The sequence below is a fragment of the Antennarius striatus genome, chromosome 11 (assembly GCF_040054535.1).
Source record: "Antennarius striatus isolate MH-2024 chromosome 11, ASM4005453v1, whole genome shotgun sequence".
NCBI classification, from domain to species: domain Eukaryota; kingdom Metazoa; phylum Chordata; class Actinopteri; order Lophiiformes; family Antennariidae; genus Antennarius; species Antennarius striatus.
In genome coordinates, this window is record NC_090786.1 from 11,146,644 (window position 1) to 11,173,846 (window position 27,203).

The 27,203-nt window shown below is 42.9% G+C and overlaps 1 protein-coding gene across 8 annotated transcripts in view; it reads right to left on the reverse strand.

Annotated features, from left to right (window-relative positions):
• The window catches only part of zmiz1a (zinc finger, MIZ-type containing 1a), a 95,122-nt gene that overhangs the window by 5,518 nt on the left and 62,401 nt on the right, over nucleotides 1–27,203 (reverse strand). For 4 of the 8 annotated variants that reach the window (XM_068326799.1, XM_068326793.1, XM_068326792.1 and 1 more), the window contains 13 exons: nucleotides 25,572–25,680; nucleotides 22,856–22,969; nucleotides 17,991–18,096; nucleotides 9,066–9,101; nucleotides 4,505–4,640; nucleotides 2,621–2,735; nucleotides 2,288–2,502; nucleotides 1,993–2,194; nucleotides 1,580–1,873; nucleotides 1,191–1,370; nucleotides 1,022–1,090; nucleotides 765–930; nucleotides 513–654 (listed from right to left, as the gene is read on the reverse strand). In XM_068326799.1, coding sequence (XP_068182900.1) covers nucleotides 513–654; nucleotides 765–930; nucleotides 1,022–1,090; nucleotides 1,191–1,370; nucleotides 1,580–1,873; nucleotides 1,993–2,194; nucleotides 2,288–2,502; nucleotides 2,621–2,735; nucleotides 4,505–4,640; nucleotides 9,066–9,101; nucleotides 17,991–18,096; nucleotides 22,856–22,969; nucleotides 25,572–25,640 — 1,844 coding nt within the window. In that variant the 5' untranslated portion in view covers nucleotides 25,641–25,680. The remainder of the gene's footprint in view (nucleotides 1–512; nucleotides 655–764; nucleotides 931–1,021; nucleotides 1,091–1,190; nucleotides 1,371–1,579; nucleotides 1,874–1,992; nucleotides 2,195–2,287; nucleotides 2,503–2,620; nucleotides 2,736–4,504; nucleotides 4,641–9,065; nucleotides 9,102–17,990; nucleotides 18,097–22,855; nucleotides 22,970–25,571; nucleotides 25,681–27,203) is intronic. The other 4 variants (XM_068326795.1, XM_068326797.1, XM_068326796.1 and 1 more) reach the window with 4 other exon arrangements.

A 27,203-nucleotide genomic window follows, 5' to 3' on the forward strand; every position in this document is an offset into this window, starting at 1 on the left:
ACCAAGGTAGGAAATAATATTTTTAGTATAAAAATGTATCCTGAGCATCCAGTAAAAGTCATTCTCCGCATGCGATTTCCTTTGGTTACAGCTAGCATGCACACATTCACTGTTTTTAAACTCTATCTTGTTATGTTCCTCGGAATAATGTTCAATTTGAAGCAAACAACTTGAAAATCAATACCTTAACCACCCCTTCAGAAAAATGGGGTGCTTAAAGTATAATGTCCCAGTGTTTTGAATTTATAAAGACATCTGTGGCATGCTGTATACTGGAATGCAGACACGATGGCAGCGCTTTAGGAGAACGCAGTTATTTGCAGTATTTACTGTGAATTGCATAGGATCACAAGAGATCACAACGATCTGATGAGATCAGTCTTCAAAATACTTGAATCATTTACAAAAGGTTTGCCATAGCGGGAATTTCATGGAAAGCACATTGCGCAGTAATGGGAACAATGTGTTAATATATAAATAATGGAAATGATGACTCGTTGCAGTGGTCCCACCTCCACATGAGGGTCTGGTGGACGGAGGGTCGTAAGTGGAAGACGTGGTTGCTGACGGCCAGGTTGTGCTCCAGGCGGAACGGCTCCAGCACCACTCCATCCCTGACTGGGAATGTGAGCCGCAGCTCCTCACTGGAGTTAGCTGGAAGGGAGGAGAAGCAAAGTATGTTTTACTTTAACCCAACACGGAATGCCCCACAGTGAGACGGATGAAGTAAACGCTTCGTCTTTCAGGACTGCTGGGATACTCACACGGAGGCGCTGGTAGTGCTGTCATATTTGGTTTCATGTCAGAAGGAAATGAGGGCTTCACGTCCGGGTTTGGTGACAGGTAGGGAGGAATGCCACTTCCTGGGGTCATAGGGGGTGTTGGGTTTCCAGGTACTGGGGAGTGAGGGTAGTTGCCTGGCCTGGGGGGCTTTAAACGAAAAAAAAAAAAGAATGATAATAAATACACCTGTACAGCACATTTGCCATGGTGACTGGGGGAGAACACACAGAGAACGTACCCCGTTGCCTTGGCTGTAAGAGTATCCACCTCCAGAGAAGTTGGTGCTCTGCCCATTGAAGGGCTCTTGCTATAAAGCAAGTGAATAGAAACAATAACATTGTATGAAATGTGTCTCGTTATAATTATTAGTATCTATCTCTGATGCATGGAGACAGTACAGTACAGACCTTATAGTATTGACTCATGGGCATCCCAGGGGGGTACTGTCCTTGGCCCTGCTGTCCCGGCATCCTCTGGCCGGGGTAGTTAGGAGATGGCAGCGGTCTTGGGGTGTTTGAAGTAGAGTACTGGCCATGCTGTGGTTGGAACTGACTGTTCGGCCCGTACTGCTGACCCCCATAACTAGCCTGGAAGAAAAACATATTTAAAAAAATAGGGTAAACTGTTTGTCCAGCACAGGGACTGGATGCTGGAATAACTGGAGGAGCAGAACAGGCAGAATCAGGGTGTGAGTAACAGGTGAAAGACAAGTGTAGGTGTTTGGTTTCCATTTGGTGGTGTTGTCTCTACATCTACAGGAAGATAGAGCCCATGTCTATGTATTTAGTTTCATCACCTTTCCTCTCACCTCTCCTGGATACGGCCTCTTCATGCCTTGAATGGGCATGCCTTGCCGAGGTCCTCCAGGATACCCTTGCTGAGGCATCCTTTGGCCGTGAGCTCCGAAAGGCCCCATTCCAGGGGTCCGAGCTTGGTTCATGACCATAGGAGGACCGCTAATGTTAGGGCTGTTCATGGCCGATCCCATGCTGGCTGGATTCATGCTTCCAGGCGGGCCTCGGGGTCCTGGCTGGTTCATGAACTGGCTGTTGTATGCCTGAGCTGCGCCCATTTGGAATGATGAACACATCTGGAGGCAAAACGGAACGGTTTAGCTTTCTATAATGATTGTTGTGGATCTTCAGTGGTCGAATGAAAGGTTGACTTTTAATTTTTTTTTAAAGTACTGTTACCCTGTGTGTACTTTACCTGCCCATACTGGTTCATATCCTTATTCTGGGTCTCCTGCAGAGCCGCCACCGTGGCCGTCGCCGTGGCTGTCGCCGTAGCGGCTGCTGCAGCGACGGCTGCTGCTGCTGCAGCGGCGGCTGGTTGAGTGAAATCACCAGGAGGACGTGTGTGAGAGTTCATGCCCATCCCACCTGGAGGAGCATTCGGGCCTCCAGAATAGCTGTCCAGACACAACGATCATGTTTTAATCATTACGGTAATTATTTAATGGCTTGATTAATTTCAGAAAACAAAGGCGGCCGTTTCCTCCTACCTCCCGCTGTACCCCCCAGGACCTCCAGGGTAACCAGGCCTGCCGTACATGCCCTGCTGTATATACTGTTGGTTGGAGCCTCCTTTGCTTGGAAACTGTTGCTGCTGAGCATTGAACTGGGGTGAGTTGATCCCTGCTGTGCTGGCAGACATCCCCGATCCCATGGGGTTACCTCCAGGGTTCATACTGCTGTTGGCCATTGGGTTTCCTAGCACCTGATTTCCCCACAATCAAAATAAAATCTCCTTTAGCCTTGTAAAATAAACTCGTGGGATGAAGTGTCAATGTGTAAGAACTTGTATAACAACAGACACCAATCAGGCGTTGACGTACCTGACTCTGTGATGTATTAGTTACACCCCACACTGTTGTAACCACAGATAGTGACCCGGGGGGCTGGTTGGTGCTTTGTTGCCAGGGGACAGAGTCATATGGAAAGGATCCATCGCTGGAAAGGAGATCAAAACACAAACATGGGCCTAATGTCAGTGGAAGTTTTAGGTGGCCAAGAAAGAACCAATAGAATGCAAACAGGGTTACAAATCTGTCCAAATGCATGAATAATCAGGGAATTCTTCTCGCCAGAATGTGAGTCAATCCTGAATCTTGGCGTCCGATTTCAAAACACGTTTTCAGCCAGGATAGGGGCTGATGGCTGCGCAGCAAGACAAGTAAAAAAAAAAGAAGCTCCAAATGAGCCGATATGCTGCACACAAGCACACGCACACGCACACGCACACACACACACACACACACACACACACATCCCTACAAGCTAGATATACGTAAGTAAATCATTACTTGAGCTGTTGGAAAGCCTGGATCGGCAGAGAGCAGCTGGAATGTTAAGTATTCAGATGTAAAATAAATATCAGTGTAAAATATGAGTGGGTTACACATATTAAACAAGCTAAATACTTATGGGGAGTGGGAAGGCACTGCTGTTTTTGGAGAGCAGATTGTTTTCACTCAGAGGTTAGCTCTTGGAATGGACAACGTGTTGAATATTTCCTCATAAAGGCACAGTGTTATCCCAAGATCCTCAGCAGAAGACAAACAAAATTCCCGGATAACTGAAGGCTCTCTTAGAGAGAGGAGGTATGAGCACACAGTGTTCTCCAAAGACATGACTTCACAGCTCTCCTCCCGGTGGTTTCTGTCTCTCCACCCAACATCACCTCAGCTCCACTCTAGATTGTTTTGGCATGTGTGTGTGTGTGTGTGTCTGTGTCATAACAACCAAATTTGTGATAATACCTTAATGAAGATCAGCTCTAATGCTGCACGCAGTTTCTTAGAAATACTCCAGCTCTTAAGCCTGATTGGGTCAGTGTGGCACCATTAGACAGAGTGCATCAATCTGGACGTGATCAAACTAATCGAAGTGGGAACAATTTTTAGTTTTTGTGCAAAACATTTTCCCTCGAAGTCAGCAAGGGAGATGAGAAGCTGATTTGTGGTGGTTATGTAGCAAAACATGTGGTTTGGTCTGACTGATCATTCTACCTTTGATACTCAATGAGGAATATTTATTGAATTTCATGAACGGAAAAGTGTCACTCTTGGTCTAAACGAAACACTACAATGATTCCAATGACTTCATTCTTAATTAATCAGTTCTTACCAGAGTTCATGCAGATATTTGTGCCACATTCAAAGAACTTCCCTGATGAACTGAGATAATGATGATATCAACAAGACAGATGGATTACCTAAATATATTGTACCTCTGGACATGGCTACTACCACATTATAAAATATAACCGATAAAACATGAACAGTTACGGACAAAAAAATAGGTAACGAAAACACTGAAATTTTGGAACAGACTATGAAAGCTTTGGGTGTTGCTTCATATTTTTTTAAAGCAAATTGATCAACAAGTTTGAGTCTAATTTCTTCCTGTAACGCGAGAATTCCAGCTAATGATAACTAATGTTGAAGTGCAACAAAGAGTAGACATTATAAATACAATGAAAAATCTACTCCTTTAAACAACTTGTTAAGTGCAGTAAGTTAATCCTAGTATTTTTAATTAATCATAACCTGCCTCTTTTGGCCTTGATACGTCTGGCATTAAAGTATTTTTTTTATTTCACAACAGGGGAGGATGAGTTTCATTTTACTATCAAGTGGAAAAGAAGACCTGACTGAGAATTTAAGGCATGTCTAAGACAAGAAACACCTTCTCTATCCAACAGGAGACTCCCCACTGACCTGTGTGTGAGGCCAGGCTTCATGCTGTTCATGCTGGGCTGCATGGGGACTTTTCCCTGCGGTTCGTTCTGCCTGTTCTTCTGATGACGCAGCAGGAGGAGACGCCCCAGCTCCTCGCACCACGACGACAGCAGGGCTGCAAGGAAAATGCACACAAACACACACATGTGGATGTTAGCACACAGAAGTTTGCCTACATCAACACTTTTATATGTTTACGTTTTTGTGTTATACACAACTGGAACTTTTTTTTTCTGGAGCACATTTAAAAAAAAAAAAAATCATCCTCAAATGAAATGATGTCACTGATTTGAATTCATTTTTCATATAGCATATAGCATGACGTTATTCCTAGAGCCTGCAGGGGGCAGCACACGTCAGTAACATACATTGATTATTTTTATATCCACCATCTGTACTTACAGAGTAAAGTATCATCTAAAATTGCTGTACAGAACACTGGCAGAGATGGAGAGGCTGAAATGGAGTGTGAGGCAGACAGAGACAGAGTGATCGAGATTATGTGTGTGATCTATGTATGAAGCAGAAAACCGTCTTATCTCCACTCCTTCAGCCATCACGACCACTTAATTCTTCCAACATCTTTTCAAATATCTGAGAACTAATCACAACACACAGACACCTTATCTCTGTCAGGAAGAAGAGAGCTTTTTTTTTTCCTCTTCTGACAATTTGTTTTATTTTTACTTCTCTCATGCCAATCATATCAGACTGTCTCGAATCAACCGGTGCTGTGTGGTACAATTTGACACACTCGCTCCTGATTGTAAAAATATTGCCTTAACAAACAAACAAAAGGCAGATCAGTATGTTGGGCAACAATTTAAAAAAATTACGATGGTATTTTTAGATGTTGACCTAGATACACCAACTTTCAGGTTTGGAAATTTTAAAAATGTTGCCCTGAGGTTTAAGCAGACTGTGACATGATGAGATTTCCAAGGCCACAAAAACACAGAGGAAAGTAAAGTAAAAACGTGATTATAAAAAATAAAAAAGTGAAGACATGTATTTGATTTTTAAAAATAAAATCTTGTTGAAATGTAGTGTTTGTTTGATTTGATTGTGACAGCAAGTTTAAACTGCTTTAGGTAATAATGTGTTGCAATGTTTGGTCTGACAAAAGAGTATTTATGAAGACAAACGGAAAAAAGGATAGGAGAGAAGGGGAGAGAGAAAAAGAGAAGAAAGTAATGAAGACAAAGCACAGGAGCAGGAACAATTTCTTCTGGAGGGTGGAGAGAGCCAAGCCTCCTAGTTAAAGAGGAATTATTCCACCCTGCCATTACAGAGAGTTTACCCCCCCACTAAATCACCACCTCCGCACTAAAGACTGTCTCTCCAACTGGGAACCCACCATTTAGGCCTAAAGCTCTGCTTCAAGGACAACCGATGGAGTAAAAGAGAGTGAAAGAGGAGGAAATAGGGGAGAAGTGGCTAATCTTATCAGTGTTAGTTACGACAGTGACCACATCTAACATGCAGCCAAGGCCACGAGTCATTCATAACAGAGCGAGGGGCCAACATGCATATTTTAGAGCGATCTGTGTCGTGTACATAACCTTGTTTTCACCTCCCGGCCTTGAAACCCCTGCCAAACGTAGCACACGGCCACAGCTGAAGACCTCTCTAACACACATTCCTCCCAGTTGTCTCTTTAACATCTTTCTGGAGATAAATTTATGTCCTAATGCGATCAATGGATTTGTGATACTTTGTTAAACTTCTCTAAATGAGAACAAGATCAGATGGCAAGAGCAGAGTCAACAAAAACATGAAAATATAAAGGTAAAGTCTTCTTTCATCTCTCCTTCTACACACATTTCATTCAAACTGAAGCTGTGTAATTAAATCACACCCTTTCTACAAAGGGCTCTAACATCTACCTGGTGGAGACGCACCAAGGCCGCCGATTTAAAAAGAGTTTGGTTTTTTTGTTAAGTTGTTATTCACTAAACATCGGCTTCATATCAATAGCTTCCACAGTCTTCGAGAATGACCTGAGTAGTTATCAAAGGTCCGCAGAACGTAAATCCAATTACATCATACAGACAGAACCACAAAGAACAAAGACTGCGACTGATTTTCAGCATCATAAAATAATGACATTGGCTGTCGATGAGTTGATTCAAAAACATTGAGATCAAAAGGATTGCTCAGTTTTAGGGGGAAAAGGCGAAAAGTTCTGTCCTCACACGGACCGGAGTGAAATCTGGGATGTTTTTTTAATGTCTCTGCATGCAGTTTGAATGTTAAACGACGAGCTCAGCCAAGCTTTCCCCTGAACGCTTGATATCTGGAGGATCGAGTGGCAGCTTTGCAGAGCGTCAGTGCCATTTGATAACGTGTTGACATGACAGTTTACAGTTGGTTAGAGAAGCAGGGCGATGGTAGTCGTAGCGTCTAACGTTGGTTTGTCGGGTGATGGCGGTGTCGCCGCAAGGCACCGTCTTCACCGCCGAGGGTTTGAAGTTGTTGTTGTTGGTCTAATATTAATCATGAATTCAATTTGTGTTTGTAAAAACGATAAAAAAATGTAAAAACAACAAAAACAACAACACCATGGGTTTGAAACCTGCCTGCTGGTGGATGCGAGGAGGAGTTGTTTGGTTGTGTGTAATAGATGTAATTACGACAATTGTGTGTCTGTGTCTGTTTAAGTAGGGAAATTACAGACTGGTTTACTTAGGCAAGCTTCAGCTTCTGCACATCCTGGCAATTTAGTTTATCTAGGCTAATCTCAACATGCGTGCCTTAAAACTGTACGTAAATGTGTCAAAATGAATTCTTGATGGCTTAGCAAACAAACACCTGTTTATAAATGGGACTCCTAAGAGAGTGCTGTGCCTGATGCTGCTGTGTTGCGTTGAATTGTTTCTGTACCGCCTTGACCCACTGACCTCACCCTAACAAGCGGCCTCAAGCAAACAGAGCATACGCAGATTTCCCTCAACCCTCCGTGAACAGATCCTTGTCCTTGAGTCTGCAACTTTTGATTGAGGAATACCTGGGAGACATAAGGTCTGTAGGAAGCGACTGCATGTGTGACTGATAGCAGGAGCCTGGCTCATTCTACCCTTACCTCAGCCCCACTGGGAGCAGAAGGGAAGGAGCGTCAGCCATGGTAACAGAATGCCCGCTCCATTAACTGATGACAGTGTGTGTACAAGCCCTATTTCATAAGGAAACCTTAGTGTTAATTACTAAAAAACTCTGCAGTGTGTGTGTCTGTGGAAGTGTGTAGTAAAAACCTGTCAACATATCACATCGAAATTTAAATGCCAACAAATTGCTAACTATCAGAATCATGTATCCTGGTGAATTGATGGGGGATTAATTCGGTCTACTGCATGATGGTGACGTCACTTTTTGTTAACGCGCATTAAAGCCTCAGATCTGTCAGATGCCCACAGTCGGTGCATCGCCGGGAAGGTGTCTGAGACCAGCCTCTCTATTAACGGCTGCTCTCTGCAGTTAATCCTCAACAGGGATGCTGGAGCCAGCAGCAGGGGGGTGTCAGCGTGCTTGACAGTTACCAGGTGTGAATCACAGAACAAAATGGGTTTTATGACTGCAGAGAACAGCATCGTTTTGCATGTACCATAGAGAAGATAGGACAGGAATGGAGGGCAATGTGTTAGCTGTGCAAGATTTTAATCAGATTAAATAAATAGATGTTTATGGAACATCCATCCCTGCTAAGACTGCACATCTTTACCTCTGGTCTCGATACGACCAAAGCTCTGATCAATCACACAGGTCACAACCGGCTCTGATAAGAGACATAAAATGTACGTGCAGCCTGCTGTCGGTTTTGATAAAGGAGACAAAGGAGGAATTACTACATGAAGAATTACACTTTCTGAGCATGAACACTGCAGCACTAGACATAGAAGCCTTCTGAGACAATGTGTGGGATGGCAAAAAAAGGGAGCAATTTACAATAGATATCACTGGAAGGAGCCTGTAAAACACTGGGAAGTAGTTCTATCCTGTGTGGTACAAGTATTATGCAAAAGACAAATGTGGAGCGGATATGTCATCCTGCCAAATAAAAATAATAAACAAACAAACAAAAAATGGCCATGCTTTTTTGCAAAAAAACTATAATGAAAGCAGTCGATGATGTCCCCCATCCTGGCCCCTCTTCCTCAAACGTGTCCAGCAGAGACAGCTCTGTGTCACAAACACACCCAAAACAGGCCTTTGAGGTAACTGTTCATACATATTACAGGATTCCAATTCAGAAACAGCCTCTAACTTAAAAGGTTTTATAATTTTCTATTTGATTGACTTCTGAATTTCCAGTAACTGTTGCTTGTTAACATTGGTAGAACAATCTGACTGGTTTGAAACAATTTCATCCGTGCCCTCTGGCAGTAAGCCAGGCGTAAGGAAGGAGGGGGGAGAGGATGGATGGAAGGATGCTAGACAGAGGACAGGTGGAGATGAAGGGAGTGGGCAGATCCCCGTCTCCCCAGGATGTGTGTGGGTCACAAGCCAAAGAGATGCTGCAGCCCAGAAGGGAGGGTAGCTCTACCTGAGTCACTCTGACATCTCCTGCAGGTGTTGGTTTCTGTGGGGTTCAAATTACACATTTTTAAACGGGGCAGAATCAGCAAAGAATACCAAACATAATGCAGTATATGACGGAGAGATCTGACTGAGGTGCAAAAGATCAGTGCACTGGTGGGAAAAGGGGATCCCCCCCTTGTCACATGTGGCCACAAAAAACAGAAAGATTTTGTTTTTGTAGCTTCAAAGAGATCTGCGAGAAATATTAACATTTGTAGTGTTTGTCACAGCTTTAAATGGCAATTGTCAAGGAGTCAGATGTTGGTTACAGAACAAGCATTGTGATGCACGGCTTACATTTTACTCATGTCTACTTCCAAGTTCATTTAGAACAAAGAGGAGCGCTCTACTCCAACGCATGCTTTGCAGCTTAAAATACTCCCCCTGTTGCATAAGGAATAAAAATAATACTCCTTTGTCTGCAACCTTTCTAAAAATATCATTGTAGAATATTGATATTGAAACTGAGGAAGTGAAGAATTCACTTCATGCTATCTAAGAAGGAAAGGTCATTAAGCTGCTATCTTAATCTGACCCCAAACCCCACTACTGTATATACTGTATATTCTATTTATAAAATAGCAGAAAAAAATGACCAAAAAAATGAACATTACTAAAATTCCCCTCCACACATTTATATATAAATGACAAAACATGTCTAATGTGTACCTTGACAATTAAATAAAAATACTGAAATACTGAACCTGTTTATTGTCCTTCATTAAATATTCAAGAATATATAATTTTGGGTTACGTTGCTGACCTACAGGTTTGACCCACATCCTTACTGGGTTATGAATATCACGTGGCTCGTGTATCTGTGTCAAATGATGAGTCAGCACTAAGCCTAGAGGTCGTGACCTTTCACATCTGTCTTGGAACGTTGTCACAACGCTCCCAACGCTCCTACAAACGATCACACTCCCATTACGTACGTATGAGTCACATGACACGCGCAGTATCACTGGAATTCATGTAAACAGAAGTACAAGCTGGCACACAGGTGTGTTGACACATTTAAACAGGCAGCTTTTAACAGTAAATAAGGAAGACATGTGTTAGGGTGTAAACTAACAAAATGTCTGGGCTTAGAGAACACGGCTCAGGTTGATAAGAAGGAAAACCAGAGGGCAGCAGGAAGTGAATGAACTGCTCTTCTTATCGGCACCGGAGGGGAGCTGGTAAATATCACACGCCTAATTACAAACACACGTCACACACCATTGTTGTCCAATTAAATCATTAAAGAGAAAAACCTAATCAGGATATCTGAGGTTTCCTGTGACTGCTGCTTCCCCATATACAGTAGTGATTAAAGCTAAAAGAGATGCCCGCTGTGGTGCCTTTACAGGTGATTTAGCTCGACTGGACAGAATATGATTGACACAATCTCATAAATTAAGAAGACGAAATGAAGCACAGCTTCATTCAGTGGCTCTGCTTTCGGTGGGGAGAGGCGGGAGCGTTAAGCAATGATTCACAAGAAAAGGAAAAACAAACTGCAGAGAAACCAAACAGGCTGCACCAGCACGGTTCGAAGTCAAATGTCAGGAATGAGTCACTAAACAGCCTGATGGGAAGTCCTGACGGTGGAGTCGCAAAGGGTCAACCGACTGTGAGGAGTAAGCGATACTAGCAAAGCTTTAGAGAAGGAGAAGGAAGGAAGGTGGTGGTGGGGGGAGGGGGTGAGCGGTGGGTGGTCTTCATGTGTCTGTGAGGATGGAGGCAGCTGCAATGGGGCTAAAGCTAACAGGAAGTGCTGCAGCTCCACATCAACGTCTCAGGAAGTCGTTTTGTGTTGCTTTTTTTTTTTTTTTTTTGTCCAGACCTCAGGGGAGGGTCGTCCGCTGGAGCTGTTTGCTAGGGATGCGGTCGGTTTTTAAGGTTAGAATAAATTAATGCCAAGCAGTGCTGCAGTGGAGTTTGTGAAATATACTGTCCTACCCCCTCAAACCAGTATGGTTATACACCACAAACGGCTTAGAAGACTCACAGAGCCACTCTTTGCACACCATGAAATTTGTCCAAATATTGTGAATACGACCCACAATAACCTCAAAAGTAACCTTAAAATTAGCACTCAGTGACACACGACTTAACAACCCCGACCCTGGAGATCAGAAGACCAGTAAATGCAAGCTTGTCCATGGTGCACACACACACAGGCACACACTCAGAGTAACTCCATGTCAACCCAGCATGTAGGTCAACACGCGGTCAGCTGATCTGTGCTGATCCTGTCTGGTGTCTGTCCACCAGACCAGATAGGAGGCCTGATCGTTCACGGCCAAAAGATTCCCACCTCACAGGCCCCAACTGTGTCAGATCTCAGCTGAAATGAGCAATCCTGCATTTAGGCTGGCCACCAGTGAGTGCTTTGAAGAAAAAGCAAATTAATTCTGCTTTAATTTATGCAAATTAATTATTAATCAATGAGGAGCATCATCTTGGATTTAAATCAGCTGCTCATTGTGCCCCATGAATGCACAAGCACTCAAATAATATACACGTTTTGTGCCAAGACGCACACATGGATGGCAGATATCACACACACACACACACACACACACACACACACACACACACAGACACACACACACACACACACACTTACCCAGAACCAAGCAAAGTCCCTCCACATCTCATCTCATTTCCTTCATAATGCAGAGAAAAGACTCAAGTGCCACAAATGTTCTTGTTCCCGCAGAGGCCGGTGGCAACTCTCAGAGCTCTTGCTGCTTCCCAGCCTCCTGCCTGTGTCTTATCACTCTCACTCTCTGCACACTCCTTACTCTGCTCACTCTTTCTTTCTTACTTCCTCTCTCCTCTCCTGTCGTTTTCTTTTTTCTTTTTGCCACACACACTCTCCTTCTCCTCTCTTGCTCTCTGATCTATCTTTTTCCCTTGTCCAGTGTCTGCACAATGCACATCAATTATTCAAAGGCAGTCTCCCAGTTTCTCTGCTTATCCAATCAGAGCGAGGCTTTGCACTAATGGGCTCCTGCTGTACCTGCTACCGGCTCCAACGCACTCTCGAGATGGTGGTGGTGGCGGGGGGGTTGGTGGTGGTGGGGGGTTGGATGGAAGGAGCAGGGAGACAGCTGAGGAGGAGGGAGGATGTGAGGAAGAGATAAAGACAGCCAGCCGATGCAGACAAACAGGAGCAGAGATAGAGGAGGCAAGATATTCTAGTGTTTCTCACCTCTGTCATGGGGGGGCTGTTATTGATGTGCTCAGCCCACTCTGCTTTGCACTCCATTACCCTGTTTTCTTTCAGCTGCTCACACGCTTAGAAAGTGATAGAAACATACATGCACAAATTCATACTCTGGCATTGCAACTGGTGTTTGTCAGGGTGAGGGGAAAAAAAAAAACATAAAAAAGAAACTCCCTGGAAGCTCTGACTGAAAACTTCCATATTTGTATCAAGCTTGATTGTACTTTGCAGGCTGGATGGAAACCAAGGCCTGACATAGGAAGTAAGGGGGGAAGAAAGAATGAGATGTGATCAATCTACTGGAAGGCAGACAAGCTGTAAGTTATCGGCCTGAGCTGAGAGGCTGACGCTCTGGACATCCTGCCTGTGGTTCTCTGCCTGTCTGCAAATCCAACAAACAAGAAGCAGAGAATAAAGTGCAGCTGAAGCGAGGAAGCAGGTTGGGGATGAATCTGAGTTCATCTTGTCTCAGCCCTGAACGTACAAATAAAAATAAAACCAAAAATAAAAAACAATGCAGATGAATGAACGGTAAAGACCGGAGATGTGATTATTAGCTTTCTCTCTCTCCTTCTCAAAATGTCAAAATGTGCTGAGTCTTCAAACAGGCGGGGCTGGCCTCCTGACACGTGTCTTTCAAGTGGCTTTCGTGGCAAAATTCACACTCAATCATCAACACTTTCACAAATATCACCGGCTGAATTGATACATGAACAATGAAGACATTGTTGGGGAAAACCATGACTTAAAAAGGGTGTGTCAGCAGCCCTTGAGGGATGATGGGTGGATTATGGGGGGGGGTTGAGTCCTGAGGTGTGGGTGAAAATCAGTCAGCTTTGAACAATGGGAGGATTTAAAGCATTTGCTCACCCCGGTTTTGACGAGACTCAACTGACAGCTCAGTTGGGATATCACCAGAATGAATTTATTTGCCACTGTGTAAACCAAACCAATTAAATGCAAGAGGACCGATGCGCCAGAGGCAGAACATGTAGATAGGTTAATAAGTATGTCCTGATGAGTTTTAATCCGACAAACTTAATAGTGAAGTTTAGAAGGTAGTTTGGGCTTGCAAAGGAGTTTCATCATCATCTCAGTGCGAACCACAGGAGAGTGTCAGAGGAGAGGCCCGCCTGCTAAAAATAAACCCTGTTTCCTGTTAATAATTCAGCGCTCTGCTCTTACTCAGCGGTAATTAAATATAAAAGTCTGTAAGGTTGATTGGGTCAGTAACAATGGATGCCTGTACCTCTCTCTAGTTCTGCTCTCAGCTCAACGACTGAAAGACGATGGTGAGAAAATCGATCAAGTGACAACAAACAGACAGAAAAGTGGAAGACGTGTTGGACTGGGTTTGTATGTCAGGCACCATATTGACTTTCAACACCTCGAAAATACCTCCAAAGTGAAAAAAAATGATATAATACAGGAAAACTTCACTTAGTTAGATAATAATAAAAATTGTTTTTCATCACTGAAAACAACAAAAGGGAGATATATGGTAGAATGATGGGGGGATAAATGTCTCCTGTATTAATCATGTGTATCCTGTTTTCGACACCCACAGTTTCTCTGCTTTAAACGTCAGAGGGGAAGAACAAACTGATAGATTATGTGGGTGCAGCCCCCAGAGAGCTCCGTTTAAGGGGACGCAGTAGAAGCCAAACCTGCACTGGCAGTAACGGTAAAGAAAAGCTAGCCTAGACCAGGAGATTTCTGGTTTTCATGTGCAAACTGCAACCAATTTTTAAATCTTTAGTAATTTAAAATATCACCCCCTAAACACTTCTAAATGGACCTATATTAGCTGTGGTTGGAGCCTTGTGTTCTTCCTTTTACCTGCTGTAGCCTTCAAACTGCCAGATCCCCATCCATTCACATGGAGTGTGTCTTGTGTATTTGACATATGAACAAACAGGATGTTGCAACAGAATACAACACATTGTGGGATTAAACAATTAATATGTTCATCCCCACTTACTTTACTTTAATACTTCTGAGTCCAGATATTTGAAGACAGTCAGAACTTTGTGACGACCTCCTCTGTCCTGCCCTCCTGTTCCTGGGGAGTCTGCTGTACTGGAGGTGGGCTTTGATGGGGGGGAAATACACAAAGTCTAATAGGACTACTTGGGAGTCGTTTATTCATTTACACTGCTGGTTGAATTAAGTTATGAGCTGAATATGTCTGCTGTGTGTGTGTGTGTGTGTGTGTGTGTGTGTGTGTGTGTGTGTGTGTGTGTGTGTGTGTGTGTGTGTGTGTGTGTGTGTGTGTGTGTGTGTGTGTGTGTGTGTGTGTGTTTCACAGGGCGCAGGGGGCATTGCAGCCACACCCTGGAACCTTTGTGTCACTGTTGACACAGCAGAGCGTCTGTTTTCCTGACGTGAAACGCCACGGAGACACTCTGATGACTAAGTTCTAACAGTTCTTCAGCTGCGATGGAACTATTTAACTTTTAATGTCAGAGATGAGTGGATGGAGGGGAAATTACCAGGCTAACACGAGAAAGAGAAGTTATTCTTGACTTTTTTCAAGCATTCATTCAACAGGGAAGGGAAAGAAAGCTTACATTAAAAAGCTAACACACAGTTAAAGCAAAGACAATCATCTTGCCCAATAGTAACCAACCTCTAGCTTCACTGTCTGAATTCTATTACCACGTGACCCATCACAGATTATCGAATCTTTTTTTGTGTGTGTTTGTTAGATGGAGGTAAAACAAGCAACAACCTGCATCTGACTTAAACATTTAAAAATTTCATTTCAAAGAGCATAGCGATCATTCCAAGAACAGTGACCTTTAATCCACTGCATGTCAAGTCTTGCTGAGGACACAATACACACTTGAGCTTCACTTTCATCTCCATAACACTTAAGAGGAGCAGCATTGTCAAAGTGAAGATGCATGAAGGTTGACATATACATTGGATAATGCCTCACAGTGAATATTTTTCTATTTATTCCCGATCTTATGCCCGATAAAGTCAGAGAATAAAATGATTCACTGAGGAGAGAAACAAGACAATCCTTCATAGATTATGCAGTTAATCTGATTTGTTGTCTGACTTCTCAGTAGATCACCAGAGTATATTGAGGCTGTGTGTTTCAGGCAGCAGAACACCGATTATGTAAATGTAATGAACCTCCGATTTGGACATCTGCATGCAGTAGAATAAAAAGGTATCACGAAGAAAACATAAAAAAGTGTAGGAAGATTTAAAATTGGACTACAGCTGTTAAAGGATTTATAAAAGCAGCAGCGCCCATCAATACAACGAAACAAAAAAAGTAAAAAACTTGGAAATTGCTTCTAAACTGATGCAACAAACATGGCCGTGAAAGTCGTCGACTAATTAGGTCAAACGACTATATCTGCTCTGAGCGTTAGCAGTGCTCATGTTAGCTCACCAAACAGCAGAAGTAAGTCTCTTCACTGGCTGATTCCAGATTATGGCAACACACTAATCCTCACTGCACCGTCAAAACATCCAGACAGCTCTTAAGCAGCAGTCTACTGGTGCTGAAAATCCCTCTGCTTCACTCGACAGGTGTCGCAGGCCAACAAATTGTATTTACAGACCAAGAAGGGTCCAAATGTGGATAATTTTGGACTGTGTGCATAAAGGTACAAAAAATGACTCCAAACATTATTACCTGAAGGTCATGTTCTATTGTAATTCAGTACATCATCTTCCTGCTCTTCTACATCTTCTATTTGTGAATTCTACATACTGACAGTCTCTGCATGAACAATAAATGGCTTTCAAGAGATAATGCGGCATCCAACAACTCAAGTTGTAAAACTGTTGCAAAAAAACAAAGGGTAATAATAACTGCTTTATCAATTTCGTTTTTAAATGAAGCTCTGAAAGAAAGAAAGCATCAAAGTGGTGGCAGACTGAGCCCACAGAGAGTATCCCAGACTTCTTGGCCCCCAGTCTAAGCTCTCAGGTGTCAGATCCGTGGCCCTCTGTCGCCATGCAGGCTGTCTGAGTTTGTGCTGGGGCTGCACAATTAGATGGAAACTCATGGATGCACACACACACACACACACACACACACACACACACACACACACACACACACACACACACACACACACACACACACACACACATACACACACGTAAAGACAGCGCTGAAGCACAAGCAAGACCGTATAGACAGAGCTGACATGGCTGTAAAAGCATCTTTGTTGATACGTTTACATGAGCACATGCACCGATCGATGAGTTCAAGTGTTCATCAGATCTCCTGCTTCTCTCCCGCCTGCTTCCTCAGACAGACATCCCTGTGAGGGAGGTGAGACGGATGCTCAATAAGTGAGATCTGCCATGAGTCACGGCTTCCTTCCACCCCGACAGCCTGCCTCCCTGCCTGCCTGGCCACATCATATCTCCCGACCTCGTCGTAATTACACTACACTTCCCATTTGTCCGCCAAGCATAAGCAGGTCTTACTGAAAACCAGTGCCGACTTCTATTAGATCCCAGAACCATCAGCGAGCCTGAGGATGATTCTGACTGTCAGTCGGGCCCCTGACAGCCAGCCAGTTCCTAGCCCTGCCTGGACAACAATCCTATTACCCCAGCACAGGAACACAGCGAGGGATACACACCGATCAATATTGTACACTGAAGCCTGTCTGGCCACTTAGGCTCCTCCCAACAAACTACGACTGAAAGAGGACGCTGAACTTGAAAAAATGTACACATTGCAGGATCATGCATGTAAAAGCTATTCCTGAATGTATAATCGGGTACAAAGCATTAACTGAATAGGAATTTCAGGGTGTCAATAGCATCAGTGTTACTGAAAACATGACAGTTTAACTACAAAAACAAAAACAAAACAAAACAAAAAAATCAGTTAACTCTAAATATATCAGTCTCACTACTGCACAATAATTTGTTTTGTTTTTGTTTTTTTACAAACTAGCCTTATCCATGCCTCTCTGGACATTTTACTTTGAGAAGTACAACAGGTAATTCCTGCAGGCCTGTGGGAGGCTGGGAGGGCAGGAATGTATCCTTAGAGTTAAATGTGTGACGGGAACATTAGCACTAGCTCTTGTTTTGCATGTAGCATGCAGGCTATGTGTGTGAGCATGAGGTGTGTGCAGAGAGACTAATGAGTTGGCCGTAGATTACCACCCAGGCAGCTCATCTCAACAGCACATTAATGTTTGATGTGCTCTAAAAATATCTGACATTAAAAGGCTTTTGTTTTGAGCCAAGGCTGTGGTTGATGTCATTTTGTAGGAATCAAATATTTTCAAATTTGAGTTTGATGCTACTTTTAACAAACACTAGAAACTAAAAGGCCTGTTTTTTTCTATGTCCTTCCAACAAGGATGCTTTATAAATATTCTAGCGCTTAAAACAGAGTAAACAACTGCATTCATGGCCTGAACCCAATCCTTCAACATAATTTAAGACTGTTTAAATTGTAACTATAAAAGCAAGCAAAACAAAATACAAAAGCAATGACTATAGGCAACACATTTAGATTATATATAAAACATGTGCAAAATATCATATCACACCAAGCAAAATGACAAGAGCGCAGCCATTCATTGTAATATTTCTTGAGAAGGTAAATATTTGTACATTAGCAGGAGTATATTAGATGCGTCCAGTGCATGCTGTTATCTTAGTTCTTGTAGGGCTTACCTGCAGACTTGGGGGTGAATTTGTCTCTGTTGGCAGCACACACAGCAAGCAACCTGTAGCCCAGGTCCAAGTCGAACCCCTGCTGGGCTGCAACACGGCTCACCACCTGGAGGAGGGGCAACGGAGCAGGACTGAAACTGATGTCCTTCAGCCTCCCTGATTTTCAATATTGTTTTCAATTATACTACTTCATCACTACACAAACACTGAGTGACTTTCTGTTTCTTGTGAGACAGCATGAGATACTGATCTCTAAAATGAGCAAACAAGGCAATCACAGACTGCAAAATCCCGCAACACCCCTGAATTCAAAATTTTACCCTCACCTACTTGCATAGGTCAAAGATAAAAGCTAGTGCTCTGACCTACTTTCATAGATCAAAGCAGTAGATTTGATCTATGGTCTTACTCACACTGGCCTTCTCAACTTTCTATTTTATCTGGTTCCTGAGAGTACAAAAGTTTAAATTTGACCTTGACCTCGTTTTGTCAAGGTCAAGGTCATCATCTCATTTCCATCCCCTTTGCCGCCCGAGTAATGTGCTTTTTGTTTCACCTGTCTATCTGCAACAATTGCAAGATATGTGGTGGACAAATGGACACACAAACGGGCAAATGAACGTACGGACAAACTAACAGTGACAATTAGAATACATCACCGCTTTGAAGCGGGATGTAATTAGGGCATTTAATCTTCGTTTTCTCAAGGTCAAGGTCAAATTTCAGCTTTTGTACACTCAGGAACTGGATAAGATAGAAAGACGAGGGAGAAGGCCAGTGTAAGACCATAGATCAAAGCTAGTGCTTTGATCTACCTATGCACTAGCTTTGATCTATGGTCAAAGCTAATTACATCTCAATCTGAATTAAAATGTAGTTCCTTCTGTTGAAATTATAACAGGAAAAATATTTGAAAGTCCTCTCAGTTCTCAGTAGTATTCAAGTGACTCTTTATGTGAATGGCTTCAAAAGGGCTAGAACATTTATGGGACAAGAAGCAGGAGCTTACTGGACCCTAACATCATTTCAAAGGGGGGTGGTTGATGATGTTAAACAGGACTGAGATCATTATAAGGGGGATACCTCTTTGCTTTTATCTGCTGACAGATGACTATCCATATGCTACCTCTGATCTTAAACACACATCACTGTTAACAAGGTCATCTTGGGTCACCTTTTAGAGGACCAACATGAAAGCTAACTGAGAGCATAAAGTGCTGTTGTCACAGGAAAATAGTTGCTTGAGCGCCACATAAAAAAACTACAGGAATCATGTCAATAAATATACACACACATAGAGTTTCACTGAATCATGTTGTATTTACTTGAAGCTGTTTAGAGAACATGGGCATGCCATTCAAGAGATAAATACTAAATAATCTATTCCACATGTGTGTAGCATGTAAACACAGACGTTTCTGACAACAGCTGCATATTGCTGTAAATTGTTTATTTTCCTGTATGAGTGAGTCTGTTCTGGAGTTTGCAGAAGGCAGGCAGCCAAAAATAGAGGCTAGCATTGATTCAATGTGGATGTAACAGTGTTTCACCTCTTAATCCTTTTTAACCTTAACCTAAGAAATACTGTTTAAAGACCTAGGGAGTTCCAGGATGGTTCAGCCTGGATCCATCATTATTGACCGAGAATTAAAGAAATTTGTGTACAGATCTAACAACACCCATCCTCCCTCCAGGTTTCATGAAAATCTGTTTTTGCAAAGTTTTTGCAAAGTCGTGCTGACAAACCAACAGACAGCAAACAAATGTGGGTGAAATCATGACCTTCCTGACAGAGGTGATTAACTTTATCTGAGAAAGCTTGCTTCATACATTCTGAACATGATAAATGGGTTTGGGCATAGAGAACTGGTTCCAAATTGGAACCAGTTCAAGAAGTCTATCTCCATTTAAATAATTCATATTTTCTATTTGAGTTTCTGATTCCATTGTGGAATGCAGTTTCTGCTCAACAGGTTGGATGGATACTTTGAACCAGGTACTGTCACTCATTAGGAGGCATAGCTCCACCAAAGAACAACATTATACGAAAAAAAGAAACAAAAAATACAGTTCTGTCACTCTACGTGACGAACCAACAAGTGAAACGATAATGTCCTGGATGTAGGTAATAACTATAACATACATTGTTGTTTAAATCAAGTTTTATGCATTATAATGGTCTGAAAGTCCGTCAGTCCACTGCTAATTCAATTTTTAGTTACATTTTTTTAGGTCGACTACAGATTGCATTTACCAAAGATACAGTTTGCAGAGAGTAAAAGGAAAACACTGACATAACATTAGCCCTCATTGCATAGTTATGACCTGTTTTTGGGGCTGATGAGCAAAAATTTCACATATCTGAGGATTTATAAGAGGCAGTTCTATACTCAAGGATAACATTCAGTTTCATTCAACAATGTCAAACATCAAGGGCTATGAATGGAAATGATGAATTGCCCTATTTAAATTTCAATTAATCACTCAAACACCAAGTATCACCACGAAGAAAAAGCCTCTGAAAGAATGCTCCGACTTGTTGCATGCTATAATTCTCCAGATGATGTTTTTTTTTATACTTCCCAGGTTGATTGAACAATTTAGCTGATGGAAATGGTCCCATGCTGAGACGGATCTCACTGGTGGGCTTTATTGTATGGCTCTTTATCAGCTCGTAAGAGACTTTATTGTGATTTACACACTAATGAGCATTTATCTGTATGCTCGTGCAATCACTTCAGCTGGGAACACTGCTCCTTCAGTTTCAAAATCTGATCTTAACGATAGGTGATTTCAAGTGTCTGCACCAAAGCCTGTTTAGCACATGGGGTGAAGTCTTTTCAAACACACCTGCTGCACTGTGCTCTAGCCTGAGCCCAGATCAATAAAAGGGAGCTGGTGAAGCTAAAGGTGAAAACCAGAGGTGATGGGCTTCCCGCAGTCCTCCTTAAGGTTTGTTTTTGTTGTCTTTGTGTGTGTGTAGTGTATAAGTGTGTGGTGAGGATTTGAAACTATACTAGTGGCCCTTGGAATTTACAGCAGCTGCCTTGGGTAAATGCTACATACAAACCTGTTGAAACCATAGCCTGCCACCCATTTTAACTAAATATAAGACGTTTAAAAATGGAAATTTTACACACACACACACACGCACGCACGCACGCACGCACGAACACACACTCTCTCTCACACACACACGCACACGCACACGCACACGCACACACACACACATACACATATATACATATGCATATATGCATATATTACATGCATACACCCATTTTCTTATACTTATACCTTATACTTATAGAAATAAAAATACAGTGGTACCTCTACTTATGAAATTAATTATGTTCCGGAATAATGTAAGTAGAAAATTACGTAAGTAGAGACGCGTTTTCCATGCAAATGCCCTAACCCGTTCCAAGCCCCAAAAAATTCTGACATAAATGCTTTATAAAGCATAAAAATGCATCAAAACATGTAACAAATACATGTTACGATTAGATTATTACACAATAAATGAGAGCTGTGCATAACGTAAAAAACAAAGAATAGAGTAAAGAATAATAATGATGGTCATTTACTTTTTAACAGCTGTCCCCATTGTTTTTTGCCCTCTCTGGTTCATGCGCTCCTGCCTCACTATGCCGAACAACAGAGTGAATTCCAGTCCTCCTTTTCAACTTCTCCAACCACCCATGCCTTAAACTCCTTAAACTTCCTTTTGTTTTAATAACATGGCGATTGCAGTTGCATTACGGCCATATTCTTTGGCGAGATCAACCTAACGCATCCCTTTCTCATGCTTTTCTATGATCCCTTGCTTTGTTTGTATGGACAAAAACACTCTTTTCTTCATCTTTTCTTTTCCTCTTTTCTCTGTCACTTTCTTGGGGTCCATAGCAAATACGTACTCAAGAAGTTATTATATTTGCGCAAACTATCAGACTACCTCACGGGTCGAGTGCCGAATGCCAAAGACACTCCATAAGCACCCTAGCTCCACACAGAGGTGGAGTGGCATCCCTCTTAGCCAATGGGATGCCAGGAAGATACGTAATAGGTAATAGCCAATGGCAGAGCAGCTATGAGAATGTTGCGTTCAGGAACCTGTGGGAGATTCGAGTATCAGCCAATACCGTGTTTCTATTCGAGTATCAGCCGATACTGTGTTTTTACATTACGTAAGTCGAAATTTCTTTCGTAAGTAGAGGTAATATTTTCCTGCTGAGAAATTTCGTAAGTAGAAAATTTCGTAAGTAGAGACATTCGTAAGTAGAGGTATCACTGTATAAAATAATCTAAAAATGAATTTTTATGTTGCTCGTGTTTCCTAAAAAGTACCAGAACAACTAGACAACCAACCATAATTAGGCCCCGTCCACACGATGATGAATTTTTTTTAAAACGCAACTTTTTAAAAACGCATCGAAAATGATTCGCTTCCACACGACAGCGTTTTTAAAAAAAATCTCTGTCCACACGTAAACACACCAGTGCGTTTTCGAAGACGGCTATAAGCATGCCACACCATGTGGTGGCAGTATGGAGTCAAATTTTATCCAATAGGAATCCTCCGTGTTTTGTTGTCACAACACACGGGCCCATAAATATGACGTCACAGCGGTTTTCGTCGCAGGCAAGACATCAGCGTTTTTAAAAAGTCCCGGGGAAACGCCGTCCACACGACAACGCAGACCCAGCGTTTTTTTAAAAAATCCACCTCGGCCAGCTTTTTAAAAAAGTTGCATTTTCGTTCCGGATATCTGCGTTGTCGTGTGGACGGAAGGCGTAAAGGCAACAAAAAATTTGCGTTTTTAAAAAATCCACTATCGTGTGGACGGGGCCTTAGTGTGGCATACCGTCAGACATCCCATGAGACTTTGCTCGAAAGGTCGCTGGAAGGCTCGGGGATCTCCACACCAGTCCAGCAGCTCTGTGGCTGCTGAGTGGAAGTTGGCCGGGTTTTGTAAGTGCTGTGCAAACACAGAGAAAGAAGATTGCCATTAGTAATGATGGGAAATAATGAACACTTTTATTTTTTCAGATGAAGTACAAATTGGGAAAACACTTTAACCAAACAGTTTAGGAGCTTTACACTCTCCCTCCAAACTGTCCTTGAATTAATGTCTTGTGTTTCTGCAGAACCCTGTGAGGACCTTAACTCCTTCCAATATTCGCCCACTCAAGGCTCTGCTGCATTGTGGGAAGATCACACCCATATCAACAATGATGCCAGTGTTTTCAGTTAATCTCTCTTGACAACACCCAGCCCTCGCCCTTGTGACCCACACAGCAACCAAATCTTTCTCTACAACCCTCCTCCACTCTCTTTACCCTCATTCATTGCCTGGTTTCAAATCGTAACAGGGCCTCTGCACCAGAAGTCCACCAGCTAACTTGGCCATCCACAAAGAAAACAACTTTGGTCCTGGCAGCTACCTGTATGTGTGCAAACTCAATATGCACCATTGGTGTGTTGTCTGATCTCTTCCCGTCTCTTGTCTGTCTCTCCCGCTTGTTCACTGAGGCCTGAAACAGTTGGGTCTTTTCATCCCAGTGTCTGAAGGCTACTCGGGCTGGCAGGACACAATAAGCGGTTTTAAAATTGGATTCCTTTTCTTCATGGCTCGGGAGGTTAATAGTTCTGAAATGGCAGCGGGCAGCAGCTCGTTCAGTCGGTGAGATTGAGCCCACTTGAAAGTGTTTATTATTCTCATCTGGAGCTGAAGGCTTTGTTTTGTGTGCTTTTGCAAAGAAGGTAGGACTATTGTCTTTAGGGGGCAGCGGAGGTGACCATTTTTAGAAAGGGCAGCTTTTTGCCATTGAGCAACAAGGGGCTCTTTGGTGTGAACGAGGTCTAACATGTCAAGCTTGGTACCGCCTGCAGAGAAAATCTTCGAGAGCATCCAATGATATCATAAGCTTGAACAGAGGCCTTGAGTGACTCATCTTTTTTGATGTTGAGATTAGCCATTATAGAGCTGGCCGTGGAGTCTCGCGGGGGTTTGACTGATAATATAAAGAACGCAAAGGGAGTGAGAGAAAGTGAGATACTCTTGTTGAGTGAGAAGGGGGAGAGGAGCCTGTTCTAGATGAGTGATATAATCTGGCATTATTGCTGCTTGATGGGAGGCATATCTGCCTCCAGCATGAGAGGAATCAGAGCTAACACAGCAGGGGCTGTCTGTCTAAATCTTAACTCGTAGCTCCTTTTGCTGCAGCCCTCACTGCCAATTCTGCCTGACAACCCTGACTCTGGTGTGAGGGGGAGGACAGCAAAGTGAAATTGCTCTACTGAGTTTTGGGAGGAGGATGGCGTCTGAGTTGTTCTTGTTGTTGCTGTCATTCCAGGTTGGATGAGGACAGGGAAGAGGAGGCAGGAATAAGGAAGGAGTTTGGGTGGAACAAAGAGCCAGGCGTTTGACAGACGGACTGACTTACCCAATCTTGGGTCAGTCGAGGATCAGGTTGTTCAGCACCTACCTGGGTGCATGAAAAGCAGCAGATCACCTGGCATTCTGCCAGCGGCACTTCAAACCCAAACAACACCCTGCTAGCGAAGCTGCCACGAGCCAAGAGCTCATGGACTAACTCCCTGCCTTTGAAGTGTGGTTTAATATGACTTCTATTACAGCTGAGGAGTATACAAACCTAACAACAACAAGGATATTTGCTAAGCCAGACGTTTTAAATCAGGCAGCGTAGGGCTTATCGGTGACGTCTGAGAACATAATTGAGGAGGGTTTGGGAATTCAGCAGGGGCAATTTTGCTATATTTTGCGAAATTCAAATTTTAAAAACTGACATTAGGGAGGGAAAAATATCCAAGCTGTTTCTGACTGGCAAGTTAGCAAAGAAGCCGTTTCTCAGGGGTTTCGATGGTTGTGGCACTGCAGCAGAATTCATGTCCCCTCAAAAGCACATTCTCAAGATATACAGACTAACTGTAATGTATGGTGTCAGATGGATGTTGGGAGCTACAAAGGATCACACCCACATAGCATACACAAATAAGCTCACAGCCTGCCAGCCAGCCAGTTACTTCTTGTAGACTATTAATCACAGCAGAGGCGGTAGCCCTGGGTTATGTCTGTATGTGTCTTTCTATCTGTATCTGTCTACGAGGAATCTCCTGAAAGCTGACAGTCAAGGAAGCATTTAAGCAAAACCACAACAAGAGTATATTGCTAGCCTCTTTGAAGTCTGTTCTTGTATTCACAGTCAGATATGCCCCCCCCCACCTTCCCTCTCAGTGTAACATTAACCAATGTGACTTGAGCTAATGGCCAGAACAACTGATGCCCATATAAGGAGGAGAATGTAGATGGGAGTGAAGAAGAGGGAATGTAGAGTCTTGTCTTCTGAAGTCCATGTCTGCATGGCACTGAAGGAAGATTGTTGGCCTTTTTTGCTCGATGTTGGAGATTAATAAAGATGACACATGTGCAGACAGATACATAGACAGAGATTGAATTGGACAAGGAGAAGGATTCAGAGATGGATACAGAGATAGACACATCAATTTACGTACACAGAAGGAGCGTTAATGGCTGCTTTGGATCTTTTTCTACGTACCTGTTTGATGCACAGCAGTCTGTCATTGGTCTGCTGGATGTGCCGGTCCATTGATGGTAACGTGTTCATTTTGATGCCTCTACCGGGACTCCATTAAAAGTTCTTTACACTGAAAGAAAAGAGATACATCACTTATAATAAGTTTTGTTTGTTTTAAGACAGTTTCTCAGGGGCTGAACAAATTCTCAGAGCTTGTTGATCGCTGACTCACTGAAGGGCTCGATCTGCCTCCAGCATGTTTCTTTTGTCAAATAAACAAAACCAAAATGTTCAATGGAAGCATAAAAATAAACAATACAAAACTGAAAGAAAACTTAATTGATTTATTAAGGTGAAGAAATTAATCCAAGCAGACTGGAATGGGTGGAGGAAAGTGTCAGGTGCCTGATGTGACGGCAGAGTCTCTGCTAAAAAGAAGCATAAAGTCTGTAATGCAGTGTTGAGACCAGTTATAATGTACAGATTAGAGACAGTGTCGCTGAAAAGAAGACAGGAAGCTGAGCTGGAGATGGCAGAAATAAAGACGTTGGTTCTCTCTAGGAGTGACCAGGTTTGGTAGAATCAGCAATGAGCTCATGAGAGAAACAACCATGGTGAGATGTTTTGGAGACAAAGTTGAAAGAGCAGCCTTTATGGTTTGGACACGTCCAGAGGACAGATGGTGAGTATATTGGTACAACGGGTGTTGAGGATGGAATTACCAGAAGGATTGGATGGATGTAGTGAGGGAAGACATGAGGGCAGTTGGTTTTAAAGAAGAGCATGCAGTAGATCACCTGACATGGAAAAGGATGACACACTGGTGACCCCTAACGGGACAAGCCAAAAGGAAAAGAAGAAGTTTAATTTAATCAAAAGGGACTGTTGGGCCGCGATGGCGGTTTGCACTCCATTGAATGTCCTTCTAGTATTACCTATGAAAAAAAAAACCCTCAGTGTAACGGAGATGGGACATTAATCGTTATCTCTGTTTATAAAGAAGCACACCTCACCTTCAGGGTTATCATAGACATCAAATTTATGCCCAAATAAAAGAGCAGAGAATACTCAGCCTTCAAGACTCTCTCTCTTTCTATAGATATCTCCCACGGTGAGCAGCAACAACAGAAACGATTTTGGTCCCACGCTCACGTCTATGACCGTCTTGGAGAAATGGGCTGAAGCTGGATTAGAGGCATCGTGCTGGTTTGCCAGCGAGGCCTCAGTCTTGCCATCCCTCTGTGTTTATCTCCAACGCGTTGGTCCGCCTCACATTCCTCCAGACAAAAGGCAAACTGAGGAACCACAGGTGGGAGTGGGTGTTTAGGGTGGGGGTAGGGTTCTAGAAAGCTGCTCAGCACTGATAAAGGGTACCCCGAGATCCCCTGCTATGACAAACAGAGCGAGAGAACGAATGCAGTGGGAGAACAGCGCTCTGTTGGGGAGTTTATGCTCGTTCTGCTGGGCTTATCTTCTAAAGAGTATTGCAAGTATGCACGCTCATTTTCTGTTTCTCTTACACACTGGCGTAAGATCATGTAAACACAAAGGCTTGAATTCTTGACTTCAAAAGAACACCTTGAGAATCAGAGTGTATAACTAATCCTCTGAGCTTAAGCACTACCAGTGTAGCATTACCTGCAGTGAACTTGG